Source organism: Penicillium samsonianum (genome assembly GCF_028829775.1).
Source record: "Penicillium samsonianum strain IBT 33392 chromosome Unknown utg000001l_segment0_segment0, whole genome shotgun sequence".
Lineage (NCBI taxonomy): Eukaryota > Fungi > Ascomycota > Eurotiomycetes > Eurotiales > Aspergillaceae > Penicillium > Penicillium samsonianum.
Window position 1 is genome coordinate 931634 of NW_026643259.1, and position 16169 is coordinate 947802.

The 16169-nt window shown below is 49.2% G+C and overlaps 6 protein-coding genes across 6 annotated transcripts; 3 read left to right on the forward strand and 3 right to left on the reverse strand.

The window, feature by feature from the left end:
• Positions 1–674: 674 nt before the first annotated feature.
• On the forward strand, positions 675–2234 carry wetA (developmental regulatory protein WetA; the record flags this gene model as incomplete). Its single annotated transcript, XM_057273087.1, has 1 exon — positions 675–2234. One exon carries the CDS (start codon positions 675–677, stop codon positions 2232–2234), a length of 1560 nt encoding a protein of 519 aa, XP_057141266.1.
• A 1652-nt stretch (positions 2235–3886) lies between these two features.
• N7471_000367 (argonaute family protein) lies at positions 3887–6885 on the forward strand (the record flags this gene model as incomplete). Its single annotated transcript, XM_057273088.1, has 3 exons — positions 3887–4044; positions 4096–5156; positions 5216–6885. 3 exons carry the CDS (start codon positions 3887–3889, stop codon positions 6883–6885), a joined length of 2889 nt encoding a protein of 962 aa, XP_057141267.1.
• An 856-nt stretch (positions 6886–7741) lies between these two features.
• Positions 7742–8486, reverse strand: N7471_000368 (uncharacterized protein; the record flags this gene model as incomplete). The annotated part of the gene is made up of 3 exons (XM_057273089.1): positions 7742–8121; positions 8245–8361; positions 8420–8486. The coding sequence occupies 3 exons, from the start codon at positions 8484–8486 to the stop codon at positions 7742–7744; spliced, it is 564 nt and encodes a 187-aa protein (XP_057141268.1).
• A 357-nt stretch (positions 8487–8843) lies between these two features.
• Positions 8844–10884, forward strand: N7471_000369 (calponin homology domain protein; the record flags this gene model as incomplete). Its single annotated transcript, XM_057273090.1, has 2 exons — positions 8844–9010; positions 9081–10884. 2 exons carry the CDS (start codon positions 8844–8846, stop codon positions 10882–10884), a joined length of 1971 nt encoding a protein of 656 aa, XP_057141269.1.
• A 529-nt stretch (positions 10885–11413) lies between these two features.
• N7471_000370 (uncharacterized protein) lies at positions 11414–13275 on the reverse strand (the record flags this gene model as incomplete). The annotated part of the gene is made up of 2 exons (XM_057273091.1): positions 11414–13056; positions 13140–13275. The coding sequence occupies 2 exons, from the start codon at positions 13273–13275 to the stop codon at positions 11414–11416; spliced, it is 1779 nt and encodes a 592-aa protein (XP_057141270.1).
• Positions 13276–14287: 1012 nt separating this feature from the next.
• Positions 14288–15444, reverse strand: N7471_000371 (ORMDL family protein). The gene is made up of 3 exons (XM_057273092.1): positions 15147–15444; positions 14706–15064; positions 14288–14643 (listed from the first exon to the last, which is right to left on the reverse strand). Exons 1-3 carry the CDS (start codon positions 15274–15276, stop codon positions 14593–14595), a joined length of 540 nt encoding a protein of 179 aa, XP_057141271.1. The 5' UTR covers positions 15277–15444; the 3' UTR covers positions 14288–14592.
• Positions 15445–16169: the final 725 nt, after the last annotated feature.

Genomic DNA, 16169 nt, shown 5'->3' on the forward strand with positions numbered 1-16169 from the left:
CGTACAAGTTATGCCGATCTCCAATCAAAAGTATCGGGTCAACATGCCTAAGTTTTCCAGACCCGCTTCACCAGCTCATTTGATGACTGTTCCACTGCTTCTGGCTTAGTGAAGGAGGGTTACATTCCCGTGGGTGGCTATCCGGAACGAAACCTCTTCGGGAGCTGGCGAAGATTGACAGCTCGGCCAGCCATTCATATTTCCTGCAACTACGATTGGCTTGGAGAGTCTTCAATCATTCTTCCGGGAGGTTGGTAAGGCCGGCCAGGAGCCAACCGGGCCCTCTATAGCACATTCCTTGTCCATCTTTAGAGCACTTGGAATGTGTCCAGAAATTCCGAGGCTGGTGTCCCTGGCAGCCATTCAAATAGGGCTTGCATCTGTTTGTTTGCTTTGCTTTCTTTGCATCATCTGCAGTGTTTTCTTTGATTGACAAACTATCAAACATTCAAACATCCAAACATCCAAACACCTTCTCTTTCTTTATTTGCATACTTTGCACTTCTCGGATATCCGGGTCGATCCTCCCGAACTATCCCCAAACCTTCCAAAGCCCTATTTCAAGACCAAATCCTTGGTTGTCCAATCAAATCCAGTCTTCGTGACCTTTCAGTCGCTGACTACACAATCGCCCCGTTCTTTTACTTTGTCGCCGCAAACGGAAATCCGACAAGATGTTCGCCCAACCATACGATCATTCGTTCAATGACTTGTTCAACCAATACGTCAATATGGAGACTAGTGCCGCTGATGGAAAAGATTCGGCTTTGTCCGATTTTGATCAGCTCTTTCCTCTTGACTCGCTATCCAATGACTGTGGCGATCTTCCACCCACGGTCTCCACTCCCAAACGCCATCAATCACCGCAACCCTGGAGTAATGAGTGGTCCCTGCAGGATGACGGGGCCGCTGCCGATCATTTTGCTTTCCATGACACCGTCCACCCGTCTGCTATTTCAGATGTCAGTCTGAACAACTTTGAAGTTCCCTCTCGCCCTACAACAACTCACGGTTTATCTACCTCGCCATCCACTCCTCCAGCTACTCCTAGACGGAAGCCTGCCCAGAGTGCTCTCATCACTCCCAAATCTATCCGCCACCGCAGCCCGAATGAGCGTCGCTCTCATTTGCGCAAACAAAGTTTCTCCCCCAGCTTAATGCGCTCTTCCAACCTATCCAAAGCAAGAATGGCATATCCCGAGGCTTGGGCCCAGCGAATTCAGAACTTCAGTCTTCACGGTTCCGAAGATCGTCTGCCGCTGTCGCCTCCTCCATCGGATGTCCTCATTCAGCATGAAAACATGCCTACCGAACAAATCATGAACCAACCTAGAGACTCAGCAGAGATGCCTCCTCAGTACGACGCAAGACTATACCACCAGTCTCCCTCAGTTTCAATGCCATCGCCGAATATCGCAATGTCAGCACGGCAGCAACAGCACTACATTGCTCACCCAAGCTCTTCCACCTTGACCAACTCCAGCCCTTCTTCTGCAGATGATTTGTTCTCCTCATCTCACTCATCCGACCCCCAATCTCTCTCCTCTTGGCAATCCGACCCTCTTCATGCCTCATCTATCTCTTTCACTCCAGACCTCCAAGGCCAAGATTCTCAATGGTGGTCCCCCATGCCTTCTCGGGTCTCTCAACAACAGGCCTCGTACCTCACCTCTCCCACACCTGTCCGCAACATGCCAAGCGTTGGAAGCCAAAATGACATGATGCAAGGAGGACTAATGATCCAATTCAATCCCTCCTATGATATGTCGGCGGACCACTCATTCTCATCATCTAATATGCTCCCCGCTACCCCTCAAAAATTCGACACCTACACCACCTCCCAAGTGCACAACGTCTCCCATTCACCATCTCTCTCTCCCAAGGCCGGCACATCACCCAGGGATACCTGCAATGGATCCATTTCCAAGCCTATCCACCGCCGCACTCACAGCCGCAAGCTCTCAGGCCAGAGCATGAATGCCCCCAAGCCCGCCAAGGCATCTGGCTCCTCGTCCCGAGGCTCAAACAAGTCTGTCAGCGTATCATTCGTCAACTTTACCGCCCACGACAGCAAGAAGATCTTGACCGGAGTTGCTCCCTCCGGCAGTTCTAAGACCAAGGCTCGCCGCGAGCAAGAAGCCCGCGATAGACGTCGCAAGCTGAGCGAAGCCGCATTGAGGGCTGTGCGCAGCGCTGGCGGCGACGTCGAAGCTCTCGAAGCTGTTCTCTGTTAAGTTTGTTTTTGATTTGGTTTTTTTTTTTTCCTTCTGCTTCTTTGTCTCTGTTTCTTTCAGCCGGTGTTTTAGGGTTATATCATTGGGAATATCTGGTTTGCTTTCGGAGTTTACGGTTTTGCTTTCAGGCCTGGGCCCGGGTGGTTACACCCTCAAAATGTTAGACTATTCTAATATCTAGACTCTTCTGTGGATATCTAATCTCATAATATTTTGTGACTATTCAGCTTCCGCTGTAGATTCTTCTTTTTATTTTTTTTGCGCTTGAGGAATTTCAAGGTATGCGTCTTTCTTTGCCAAACTGGTGAGCTTCTCTTTTTTCGACTCTGCTACTATCATTACTACTATGACTTTCTGCGGCTAACTTTCTTTTTTATCCTGAGTCCTTCATACTGAGTCCTCCACACACAAAGTCCTCCATACACCAAGTCCTCCATACACCAAGTCCTCCATACACCAAGTCCTCCATACACCAAGTCCTCCATACACCAAGTCCTCCATACACCAAGTCCTCCATACACCAAGTCCCATACCTCATGTCCCATACCCTAAGTCCTACATATCTATGATCCTCAAGTCTACCAACGCGCGTTTCATGCTCCGGTGTCGACTATAAATACCACCCCGAGCAACTTCTTCTTCTTTCTTCTTTCCTCTCCACGATACATACAAAGAGCTTTGGTGAGTATGCACTCTGCTTCTTTACACTGAAATACCCCTTATACCTTTCAATTGCATGCTAGTACCTCTGATACTGGCAAAGTGAGCCAGTCCAGTTCTCTCTGCATCTCTCACTCTCATTGCATATGCATTTACTTCACTTTGATCTTCACCAATTTTTCACTTACCTTTCATTTGCTCTCAATTGCATATCATTTGTTGCTCTCACGGTTTCTCACTTGCTGCTCTTTGATTGCTACATATCTTTTACCCCAAGTCCTAACCTGCAAAATATTTTACCTCCGCTTGCCATCTCACTGAGATCAGGTATTTTGCATGCCCCTCAGCCTTTATTTGCTGTTCCTGGTTCATTCTGATATTTTTATTTGCTGCTGCACATTTGCTTCTTACTGGTCTACCTTGATTTCCATTTTTCTTCCCTCGAAGACTTTTCCTTGCACCATCATCCATCTCTATCCACATCCCTACCTGCGTGAGATATTCTATCACTGCGTTCATCCTGCATCTTCATTGCATCACCATCTACATTGCCATTGCATTGCCATTCTCATTGGCATCGCTCTTGGCTGTGGGTTGGGCTACTTGCCTTATCGCATTGCGTGCCCTACATTGCCCATTGCTCTGCTGCATCGGTCCGTCTTCACATCACTATCTTCATGCATCTCAACAATCTAATGTTTCATTGTTATTAACGCATTTTTACAGATCAACAAATCCAAACTTGACGTTTTTTCTTCCTTTTTCTGAAAAAGAAAAACTGCGGTGGGCAAGATAGCGCTTGTCCTGTACTGAAATTTGTTCTTTCGTTCTTCTTGTCCTCGATTCCTCTCCGAAAATACCCAAGCAACCGGGGTTTTCGAGTCCTTGTCGTCGCCTATCCTACTTTCTCGAACACGCGCAAAGTTCGCGGTCTGACTACATCGTTTTCTATTTTTTCGACTACCTTTTTTCTCTAACCGGCATTCGCTAAAATGTCCGGCCGTGCGCACGGTGATCTGCCCATTCGAGGCGGCCGTGGTGGTGGTGATCGTGGCGGCTCCCGTGGCCGCGGCGATGGAGGCTCGAGTAGCCGTGGCAGTGACCGTGGCGGGGGTCGTGGTGGACGTGGTGGGTCCGAACCGCCCTCCGGGTAAGTTTATTTGATATACATCAGAGGAAATTATATCTAACATGTGCACAGAATGTTGACAGACCCGGTTGAAGCTCCCAGCGCCCGAGTCCAGGCCTTCGAGGACAAGTACGTCGCAGAGTCAGCTAAGGCTCGTCCAGATCCCGGCTCTTTGGCCCGGCGTCCTGGCTACGGTACTCAAGGTCGTTCTACTGTACTTCGTGCCAATTTCTTCCCCATGGAGTTCAAGCCGAACATCAAGTTCCATTCCTACCGGCTTAAGATCAGACCCGAGGCAAAGAAAGGGCAGCAAAAGTTCATTCTTGACAGTATGTTCCGAAAGTACCCTCTCTTCAACAAAGGAATCGGCATTGCCACTGATGGGGCCACTGAGATTGTTACGACCGAGCTACTTCCCAATAATCGAGAGCCATTCATTTGTTCCATGGGCAACGGAAGTGGGCATGGAAATGGAACATCGAAAGCCTACACCGGCCCTTGGGAGGCCACCTTGACCCTTGACAGCTCATACTCCCCAGCTGATCTGATTGCGCGCCTTGAGGATGTCAATCACCGAGGGGAAATTGAGAATGAAGCTCCCTGTCTCCGAGTAATGAACATCCTTATGAGTGCTTACCCCTACAAAGATGGCGGTATCGCCATCATCGGCAAGGGACGAAACAAATTCTTCCGGATGGACAAGCGAAAGCAGTCTATGGACATGAAGGGTGGTGCTGAAGCCGCTCGTGGTTACTACTCAAGTGTCCGTTGTGGTCCTGGACGAATCCTGCTCAATTTGAATGTCAGTCACAGTGCATTCTACTGTCCAGTTCTGTTGTCCGATATACTCCTTGGCTTTGTCCAAGTGCACGGAACCAACCGGGAAATTATGCACCGGTATCTGAAGGGTGTAAAAATCCACGCCTTGCACCTGGAAGCTCGAGAGAACGGATTAGGAGTGAAGGAAAAACCCGTCAGAACGATCCTCGGAGCTGCCACTCCTATGGACGGATGCAATGACCTCCACCCCCCAAAAGTTGAACGCCTCGCATCTAGTGCGGACAATGTGCAGTTCTGGATGGGAGATGAGAAGAAGGGGAAATACGTGACAGTTACTGAGTACTTCTTCAAAAGTAGGTTTGCTACGTATCAGTCGATATTTGAGGTGCATTGTGCTAACAAGAAATAACAGCTTACAACAAGGAACTCAAACATCACGGTGATATGCCGATCGTGAACGTTGGAACTCGTGATCGTCCAATTTACCTTCCTGCAGAGGTTTGCGAAGTCCTCCCCGGGCAACCCTTCAAGCCAGAGCCATCCATGATCCAACGACAGAACATGATCAAGTTCAGTTGCCGTCGGCCTCCTCAAAACTATGACTCCATTATGACCGAGGGATTGAACATCATGGGAATCGCTGAAGGACATACCAAGGCGGTAGGGATCAAGCCTGGCAAGGAGATGATCACTGTACCTGGTCGGATTTTGAATCCCCCAAATCTGCTTTATGGCGGCAAGAAGACCACTAACCCTCGAAATGGCTCGTGGAATTTGGTCGGCACCAAATTCGCCCAGTGCGCCAGCATCGGCAAATGGACCTGTCTTTGGCTTCGGAAGCGCGGTGCTACTGACAAAGAGCGCCTCAAAAATCCTGATTCTGAGATGGACGCATTCTACAGGAAATTGCGTGACCACGGCCTGTCGCTTCCGCCGCCCTCTAAACCGTATCTCCAAGTCCTTCTCGGTGTGGATGATAGAGAAAATCGAGGTTTGATCAAGGATGCATTCAAAAAGATCATGAAAGAGTTTCCCTTCTTGGTTGTTTTGCTTCCTAGCACAGAAGGAAAAATCTTTGATTATGTCAAGTATGCCGGAGATCTCAAGACTGGCGTCCTTACGCACTGCATGCTATCCGATAAGTTCGCAGGTGCTAATGAGCAGTATTTGAGCAACAATGCCATGAAGGTCAATCTCAAGATGGGAGGATGCAATCAACTCCTGCAGCCGGCGAACGCACGCTTCATTGCCGCAGCGAAGAACACCATGGTCGTTGGCTTGGATGTCACTCATCCGTCGAGCACAGACCCCGAAGTCTTCCCCAGTGTTGCTGCCATCGTTGCCTCCACTGATTATCGCATGGGACAATGGCCTGGTGAGGTTCGAGCCCAGACGCGCCGTCAGGAACACATCGAATTCCTCAAGGAGATGATGCTTACCCGGCTGGCCTTGTGGCAAAAGAACAACAATGGAAGCTTGCCCCAGAACATTCTCGTGTACCGCGACGGTGTTAGCGACGGCCAATTCAACATGGTCCTTACTGAGGAACTTCCAAAGGTTCAAGCTGCTGCCAAAGCGGTATACCGTGGAACCATGCCCAACATCAGTATCATTGTTTGTGGAAAGCGCCACAATGTACGCTTCTACCCTACCAATGCCAAGGACCAAGATCGAACATCTAACCCACTCAACGGATGTGTTGTTGACCGCGGAGTAACCCGCCCTATCTATTGGGATTTCTACCTGCAGGCTCAAGCTCCTCTACAGGGTTCCGCTCGACCGGCTCACTACATTGTCATTCACGATGAGATTTTCACCAACCCGAAGGTCAATACGGACCGCAAGCCTGCTGACGTGCTGCAAGAACTTACTCACAACATCTGCTACGTGATGGGCCGGGCTACTCGCTCGATCAGTTACAGCACTCCTGCCTTCTTGGCTGATAAGTTCTGTGATCGTGCCCGGAAGTATCTGTTGGCTCACTACCATGAGAACAATCAGCAGATCCATGACGATGACAAATTCCGAGGTACTACTCTGTCGATGGCGAGCGCATGCCTGAACAGTATGGTCTACATCTAATTTGACCATTGTCATTTTCTATTTTCTTGTTGATTTGACGGTTTTGCCGATCTTTCCGGAACCTGGAGTGATACCCTATTGCTATGCTCATTGTTCTTTGAAATTGTTTTTGACCTTCGATGTTTGCAATGACTCTTCTTGTTGAGCTCCAAGATTGCTCATGATGCGAAAGCTATGAAAACCACAAAACGACCAAAAAAGGGTGCAATGTCCTTGCTTTTCTTGCAAGCTTGAGATGTGCCTATGCTGCAACAGGTGAAAAATTGAAAAACACAAAAAAAGGGGATGGAAGGTTTATTTTTTTGATTTACTGCGATATCTTTGTTTGTCTTGGAATGACACTTGCGCTGCATCATGGAAAATACAGAAAAACCAAAAAAAGGGGTTGTTTTATATGTTAGAGTAGGAAAATTGAAAATATATAAAAAAAACAGCTGTGCCTGTGTAGCCACTAGATTTACTGTTAGTATAGTTGCAAGGATAGAGAAGATCTTAGTAGTAAGATTGAGTGGAAAACGCTGGGTACTGAAGAAGTATAGTATACAAGTGCCAATCTATATGGCTCTGATTATTTTGAAACCCCCGAGACAGCTTGGGCCACACCTGTATGACCTATGAGGTTGAACACGGTGCACAGTAACCTCTATCCTATACAACAAGGAGCGCGGGTGGAGTTCAAAGACTCTTCGGCATGAGATAGCCTCGATACCATCTATGACCGGGGGTTCCTTGCAAGATGTTTCTGCTGATGAATGGACCAATGGTACAGGGCGACAGCCTTCTCTGACTTCCAGCACATATCGCTGAAAGTCAAGCTTATATAGCATTGCGAAGTAATGATCAAAATAAGCCGATATCACCGCTTAGAACTAGGAGACCACGCTTCAGGCTGCCACTCCTCGCCTGGGTTGGCTTTGTTCGCCTTGCTCCATGGGTTCTCCTCCTTTGTTGTCTTCGGTTCTGCGGGTGCGGGTTTGGCCTTCGGTGCTGTTTCGGGGGATGTGGCTGAAGCCGGTGCTTTTTGTGCAGGGGCAGCGTTGACCGGCTGATTCAAAGTCGTCTCATTGATTTGGGTCGTTGGTGGTTGCTGTTGAGTCTTGGGCTTATCAAGGAAGGAGGCCTTGCTGGCCCAGCGTTCATCGGCGAGTCGAGCGAGTTGTTTGATTTGCGCCTGCCGGACCAGATCCTGCTGCTGCTCCTGGATGCTCGGGGGTGTTCTCGGACATGTCGCAGCCACTGGTGCCATTGCGCTGTGTTGAAATAACATGTTAGTTATGGTTCAATAGTCTCGTTCCCCTTTGCCCCCGGAATAGAGGCATGTGGTCCAAGCCCGAGCCTGCATCCTCCGACGGGACTCACGTGTCACTTGAACATCACTAAAATGTGTTTTGGGATCGAATCGAACAATGCGCCGGAATCGAGCTGCATTCATCACATCTTTGAACTCCCAGAAGGTATTGCCGGCGAGATCCTCACCTAGGTCACGGTTAGCGGTACTGAGACGCCACACGAAAAACAAAATGCAGATACTGACCGACCAAGAAGGACTTCCGCCAGGGCAGGCGAAGCTTCTTCCATTTGAACCACAAGCTGTTAACCATTGTTGATTGTAAAGAATAGAAAGAGGCAAAAAAAAGAGATCGAGCGGGACTATCAGGAACGTCATCGGGGATAAACACAGCCCGGACATTCCACTCCTCTTGTCTCTATCTCTCGACTTTTTTCTCTCCTTTTTTTAATTTCTACAACTTTACTAGAAAACTTCTGCGCTTCTAGTAAGTGAAGCATATTTTTCATCTCGTCATTTCCAATTGTATCACGGAACACCCTCCTTCTGCTACCCAATACCCGCCACCGTAAGGGCCGATCAGGCACCCGCAAAGGGATACATACCACCCAAGTGGCAACAACGGTCCAACTACACTTCAACAACTCGAGCATCGATCATTCGACACATCATGGCTTCAGTGACTTCGTTGGACAAGGACTTGCGCAATATGCGCCTATCCCGCTATACCCCGCAGGCAGCCGCGGAGGTACGCGACTGGATTGAGGAAGTGCTGCATGAGAAACTGGCATCGCCAGACTTGCTCGAAGGCCTGAAAGATGGCGTTGCACTTTGCAAGTGAGTCGTATCTGTGTTTTATACTACCATTAATGCGTCTGAATCCCTGGCTAACTCCTTTAATTACAAGGCTGGTAAACCTTGCTGTGTCACCGGGCGTGAAGTATAAGCAGTTGTCCGCGCCATTCGTACAGATGGAGAATATTTCGCATTTCTTGCGCGCATGTCAATTGCCACCGCTCAACCTTCCCCCGCACGATGTCTTCCTGACAGTTGATCTCTACGAAGCAAAGGATCCGGCGCAGGTTCTCCAGTGTCTGGCAGCGTTCAGTCGGCGGGCCAATACCCTTGCGCCCAACAAGTTCCCCCGAACTGTTGGCCCACAGAGTAAGCGCGGTGTGGTCAGCCCAAATGCGACGGGTTCCTCGAGCACCGGGGCATACGCACCCCGGTCAACACGCTCCTCTAGCAACGTCGGGGATGCAAGAGCCACCTTTCCCTCTCGAACAGACAGCCCTACGAAACCTTCCGGGTCATACAGTACTTGGGCCAAGAAGGGAGATGAGCAGGATACCACGCCGGCTTGGAACATTCACCAATATGGCTACATTGGGGGAGCTAGCCAAGGGAATCAAGGGATTGCATTTGGTGCTCGCCGACAGATCACCACTCCTGGGCCTGCTGTACCAAGCCTTGCAGAGAAAGAGAAGCGTAAGCGCGAAGAGGATGAACGGATCCGTCAACAGAACGCAGAAAAGGAAGAGGCAGAGCGGACACTCCAGCAACAGGTTGCAGAAGTGGAAGCTCATGCCAAGGCAGAAGAGGAGCGCCGGTGGGAAGAAGAGACTGCTCGTGTAAGGGAACAGGAACGTCTCAAGGTTGAAGCAGAAAAGAAGCGCTGGGACGATGAAAAGCGTCAATGGGAAGCAGAAGAGCAGCGACGTATGGCGGAAGAAAAGGAAGCCGAGGACCGGTTTGAGCAGGAGCGACAACAGAGACGAAGCTTGAACGATAACCGTCTCAATGGTCAGTTCCTAAGCCAGTACCAGGCCTCTAACTCCCAGGTTGGTGATGTCGCCGGAGCAAGGCCGGACGAGGAAACGGCCCAAAGCCGTCGCATCAAAGAGCTCGAGCGTGAGCTACAGCTGGCAAAGGACCGGGAGCGCCAGTACGAAACTGAACGTCAGGAAGTCCAGCCTGGAAAGACTGGCGATCAGCCTCAGGCTCCCAGTCAAAGTCGCCCTCGTCCCGTGCCCCCAAAACCTAGCTACGATCTCTCTTCTCTCGAACAAGAACGGCGACTCCTCCGTACGGAGTGGCAGAATACGCAGGATATGCCCGCTACTTCCGAGGCAGAGGAACCGGAACCCACCGAGGAGCAAGCACTAGCCCCGCCCCCTCGTCCCCTCCCAGTGCCAAAGCCATCATCTTCCTCTGCCACGCCGACGCTCCCTCCTAGGGACGTACCCGCCGCGCCCCGGCCCCTCCCAGACCCAGTAGCCTACAACGCCAACCGGGGCCACGCAAGCCGCGTGGACAATTTCCTCTCCTCGAACCCAGCACCCGCATCCCCAGCCCCAGCCGCCCACCGATTCCAAGACTACACCTCGACCTCCGAAGTCGACGCCGAGAACAGCCGCCGCGCAGCCTCGCAGCAGAAGACCAAGGCCGGCGGCTGGGCATCCAAGTCTCTTCTGGAACGAGAGATGGAGCGTGAACGCGCGCGCCAGGAGGAGTGGGCAGAGAACCAGAAGCAGACGGCGGCTGCGGCAGGGCGTGGCGGCCAAGATGGTACTCAGGGTTCGGGACCGGGCCAGTCTTGGGATGTTCATCAGTATGGCTATATGGGTGGTGATAATCAGAACCGTGGCGGTGTTGGCCTTGGTGTTGGCGGTGCTAGGCGCCAGATTATTGGGCCCCGGCCGCCGCGGTAAGCTGTTGACTTGTGTTGACAACCTGTTCAATTTTGAGTTCTTATTTTTTTTGATTCTTTGCCCCTTCTATTTTCTTACCATTATTTCTTCCTCCTTCTTTTCGGCTCTATTTCCCCTACCTCTATTGGCGGATATCATATCTCTGCGTTGGTGGATTATTCTGTTATTTGCGTGCTATGATTCCCGGCCCAAGCCGTTGCTTTGTTTTTGACGCGATGTGGTTGTAGATAGCAATTATACTCAAGGTCCTATAAAACACATTCTAAAAAATACCGAGCTTTATAAGTAGATTACACATCTGTAGGATACTCCTTTCACGGCAAGTGAAAATAATTGGCATTTAATAGATAGAACAGGTACTCCCTAAGTATATATCACAACCATTATATTCAAACCGAAGAAACATGCAAAGGACATCTAAACGCTCCATAAAAAACGCCCATAGACGCCGAAAATTGATCATTATCATTATTGTCATCATGAAAATCATTACCACTACACTGGTCTTTTCTGATCCCACAGAAAGGCTTCATGGTAAGATATGCTCTACCATAAACTTCATCCTGAACCCACTCTCCTGCAAGTAGGCCCATTCAACCGAGCCCCGATCACGACTAGCCTTCTCACGACGCGCAATCCCAGACCGGACAGCTTCCGCCAGCGACGGGGTCACAGAGAGCATTTTGGTCTTATGCAGGAGTGTCATCAACGCCTCGAGCAGAATGGAGACCTTGGCATTGTTGCCGACGTTCGGGGTAGCCGCTGCGTAGGGGAGGAAACATTTCTCCAGCTTGGCCTGGGTAAGGTAGTTATCATCGGAGCTGGGGGCGGAGCTCTCGCGGAGGACGAAGAGGAGGAGTTCGCAGAGAGTGGAGTGCGCTTCGGGTTGGAGGTGCGGGAGGTTGGAGGGGCTGATGAAGTGTTGGAAGATCGGGAGGGAGAGGTCGCGGATGTTCTCGACGAACATGTCGTAGAGATCGTCTAGGGGCATGAAGTCCCGGGGCAGTTTTTCCGATACGCTAGAGAGGATACTGAGGAGTTGCTGGCGGAGCGCGAGGGAGATATATCCGCCTAGCAGAGATAGATTGTTTGCGTGGGAAGGTGGTTGGTTTGCGTTCGGCATCTTGACAGGATCCGCGGCTTCGTCCATGGCGTTTCGTGTTCCGCGTCGGGTTCGCTTGCTGCGCCGTGGCTTACTAGCGTTCGATTCCTTGGCTGGAGGTGATACCGATGTTGAGGTTTGATCAGATTCGAAATCCTCGCCTGAATTGTTCAGGTAGTCGCCATAGTCATCCTTGTCGAGATTGATATCACCCGCCCTCTTCTTGGTATTAAGCGAGTCTTGTTCAGGGACAGGAATTCTCAGCTCGTCTTTGAATACCTCCTTGAACTCGCCGATATTTGATTTGCCATTGGCAAAGATTGCCCGCATGATTCTGCGGTCCCGTCCAGGTGTGGTGTTTGAGGCGATGTAACGGAAGATCAGACTTTCCCGAAAGATTGCAAGGTCATCATGCACCTCCACCTTAGTTTTTCTGCCCCTGCGTCTTTCTTTCTTGCCCGGTTCAGCGCCTTGCGAGGCCTCCCTCTCAGATCTTTCCGATCTCTCAGACCTCTCCGACCAAACTGATGTATCTCTTTGGTTTTGTTTTGCCTCTTGATACTTTTTTTCGCGCTCTTTCCAATCATCTTCCAGTACGTTGCACATAAACTGAAGCCATATTTGCCAGCGCTCCCACCGAGCCGGGTGAAGTACCGAACAATTGAATGCCCAGCCAACGGCGTGCCAAAAGTCCTCTGCACAGGTCCACACTGAAGAAGCTTGGTTGAATTTCGTATTCAGAGGCCTGGTATCAGGATTGTCATGCTCAACGAGCATCGGGCTTTCCGCACGCCGCCTACCCTGTCGAGAAGATGCAAACGGGGTGAACCCAAAAGCGAGATTAAACCTTGCATCCGTGGGACCAACAAGGGAATTAGTCAATCGAAGAAATCGCAAAGCTGCGTTGGGTGCTTCTTTTTCGTACTCCGACTCGGCGCGCGTTGTGGTTCTTGGATGCACGAGCATCGTAGCTGCGACGGCCAGATGCTGCGGCAGTGGAACCACTGCTTTTGTTGATGAGATAGTGCCCGATGCAAGGACATTGAAGAGAAGGCTATATGCTTGCGGCCCTAGTTGAGAAAGCGGAGATTATTAGCAGCGTCTCATTGAGGTTTTCCCTGCACGCGTCAACACCCGGGAAAAGGGAACATACATAGGCTATCCTCGAGGAAAATTTCTGTCTGTCGAGCCAGTTCCCATTGAAGGGGTACGGGTGACCGATATGGTACCTCGTCCATGGTCGCCATGGCCAGAGGGTGGTTTTTGAAAAGCCAGCTGAAAAGGTACATTTTGAGCTGGCGCGGGCAGTAACGCGCTTATCGATAAGGAGTCGCGGCGGAAAATGGCCGGGTGTTAGGCGCGTCGAAAGAGGTATATGTCCAGCAGAAGAGTAGACAGTTGGATGCTGATATATGTGACATTATTCAAGAGCATGAGAAAGAAATCCAAAGTAGGTCCTAGAGATATGTTAGGCTAATACTGTAGTCAACAAACTAAGAGTGTTGTTGATAATCAATTCTATAAAAAGTTTGAACTTCTTTGTTTCGAGGGCGGAGACAAAGGCGGTGGAAAGTATAGTATACAAACAATGAACTTGGCTCTTTCTTCCTGTAGGGACCTGGGGCACATCTTGACGAGGAATTGACGAGGTTACTTTATGATGAGTCCCGTGGTCGGCTTAATTGAAGAACTAAAGGTGTTGGTTTTGGTGAAAGCTTGAAATCTCGAAGCCCTAGGTTAGATACATAGCCCTGGAGATGTCAGTCCATATTAATAACATACATATAGAAACAAGAATAGTCGGCTGCTTATGCGGCCTCTGTCCTTGACGACCTAAGACTTTAATAGTTTGATATATTTGGACCAAGATGATACCCATTAGGGATGTTATATGTAAGCACCCTCCGATGTGTTGTTTGGACGATATTTTTAGAAGTATTTTTAGAAGTATTTTTTAATGTCCATTTTATTGTCTTCTTAGGTGTACATACGAAAGCGGGTAAAGAGCATACATTGTGCAGACGACTTTTCTATGTATAACCCTTCGAATATTCGGTCAAGGGGGGCTCTAAGAAGTGACAGTTGTTTTAGTCGAATTCTAGCCATGATGCAATAGGCTCCCCGCATGGGCCCCAGCCAAGAGATTGACCTGCATTACCCGATCGAAGCTCTACATATTCTTACTTCCATGTGCATAGGTTGCAAAGATACGTCGATCCCTTACATTACACAGCCCAGGATCTCAGAGAGAGCAGCAGGGACACGAAAAAAATGGAAGCTTGCAAGGTAAAAAAATGCATGGCTTGAATACTTGGAAATCTAAACAAGGATAAGCTGCCTAGGGCAGACCGAAAGGATGGGAATTTGAACTGGTTCGCAGTGACTTCTGCGTCTTCATATTTGCTGACGAAAAAAAAAGAAAAAGAGAAACAGGATGCCCGGTGACCAAGAACGGTTCAAACCCCCGTCAATCAATTTCGCAATGCAAAAGCCTTTTATGGAGAAAAGGAGGGGAAGGTGAGAAAGCTCGGGAAATCAACGAGGCCGTGGATACGCCAACATGGATAGTGGAGAGAAAGAAAAAAGGAAAGATTAAATGGGAGCCACTATGACTCCTCGGGTATATCGGAGAATAGACCTATTCGCAACCGATGCGACTGCAATCAAAAAAGTTAGCAAATGAGTTTCGTAAGTCTAGTTCTGAGCAGATATAACATACGAAAGGCAGCTTGGGAATGACCACCCCCAATGTGGCCAGGAAGTTGATAGTGAAGTGGGTCAAATCGAAATGGGTGTAGTGAGTGCTGAGGAGGAAGAGCACGATAGGCACGCAGAGCAAGAACTTCTTAGCGGGTGTGTATTGGTCGCCGTTGTCGATCTGCTCCCACATGTTGAGATTGTCGTAGGCACCGGCGTTGAATTCAAACGGAATGCCCCGCACCCAGTGGAACATGAGGAAGGATCCAAACATGTAGCTGATATTGGTGAGGGTCCACGAAGTTTCCTGCGAGACGCCCGGGATGATGTCGTAGAAAATCTTGAGAGCGGCGATACACACGAAATGGATGGTCCAGGCACCTAAAATCAAGACGAAGTTCCGCGTTAGTCCTCTCTCTATCTTGTGATATGTGGTCTCCAAGATCGGCTTTTTATCACTCACCCTTGGCATTCACCCAGTTTGCATTCAGATTTGGCAATGCGGCCTGATCACTGGTATGCTCGATAGACTCGGCTGGCTCCTGGTAGATAAGACTGCTGGACCGCCTCCGGCGGCCTTGTTTTGAGGTCATGCTTGGAGATAGCCGCTGCGGCCCTGTGTCAACATCCGGAGGGAAGGAGATGCCACGGGGGGCCAACAGGGAAGACGCTTTTGAATTATCGGACGCCAGCTTGACGGTTGGATCCAAAAAGCAAAAGAATAAGTTGGACGGAGAGAAGGAGAGAAGAGTGAAAAGGAGCGTGGGGATGAGGTGGCACGGCCCAGACTGGAGTTTGCCGGTCGGATCGGCTTAAGGTCACGGGGTGCGGAAGAGCTCTCTGATTCATGTATTTTTTTCTTTCTTTTTGGCTTAGGCTATCTTTTTTCTTTCCATTGAAGGTCTATAATTAGATTAATATTTTTCTCCCTAATCTATTTCCTACCCTTTAGATTGGCCTAGCAACTACGTAGAGGCAAATGCATAGCCCTACATTGATGTACGAACGTATGCATGTGCGGAATCTAGCCCGAAAGGACTAAAACTAAACATATAATTTATATTAAGGATTCAATAAAGGGGAAGATTCATAAATAGCTGAATATATATCCTTTCTCTTCTGGTTAAAATATCTCTTATCGTTGATATTTCCTTTTATGGGGCAAATATCCAATGTCCGAGACATCCACGGCTGCCAAAACAAGGCTAAATGGACTTGGCCACCTTTGCTCAACTATGACACCAAAACTATTATGCTTTTTACTGCCTTTGAATACATCTAAAAAAGACCTTCTAGAAAGACCATCTGAAAAGACGTCTGAAAAGACATCTGAGAAGACTCTGAAAAGAAAATCTTGAAAAACCATCTAAGAAGAACTCCAAAAGCACGTCGGAGTGTTCCTACATGAAACATCCCTAATATCACCTTAGGCCAAATATATTGTAGATGGATCGAGCTATTAAAGTCTTACGCCGCCAATGACAGA

Coding starts and splice junctions, on each gene's coding strand:
- N7471_000371 (XM_057273092.1), bottom strand. CDS start 15,276: ATGACCTCAAAACAAGGCCGCCGGAGGCGGTCCAGCAGTCTTATCTAC. Junction 15,065..15,146: donor AAACTGGGTGAATGCCAAGG/GTGAGTGATAAA, acceptor TCTTGATTTTAG/GTGCCTGGACCATCCATTTC. Junction 14,644..14,705: donor TCATTCCCAAGCTGCCTTTC/GTATGTTATATC, acceptor TTTTGATTGCAG/TCGCATCGGTTGCGAATAGG.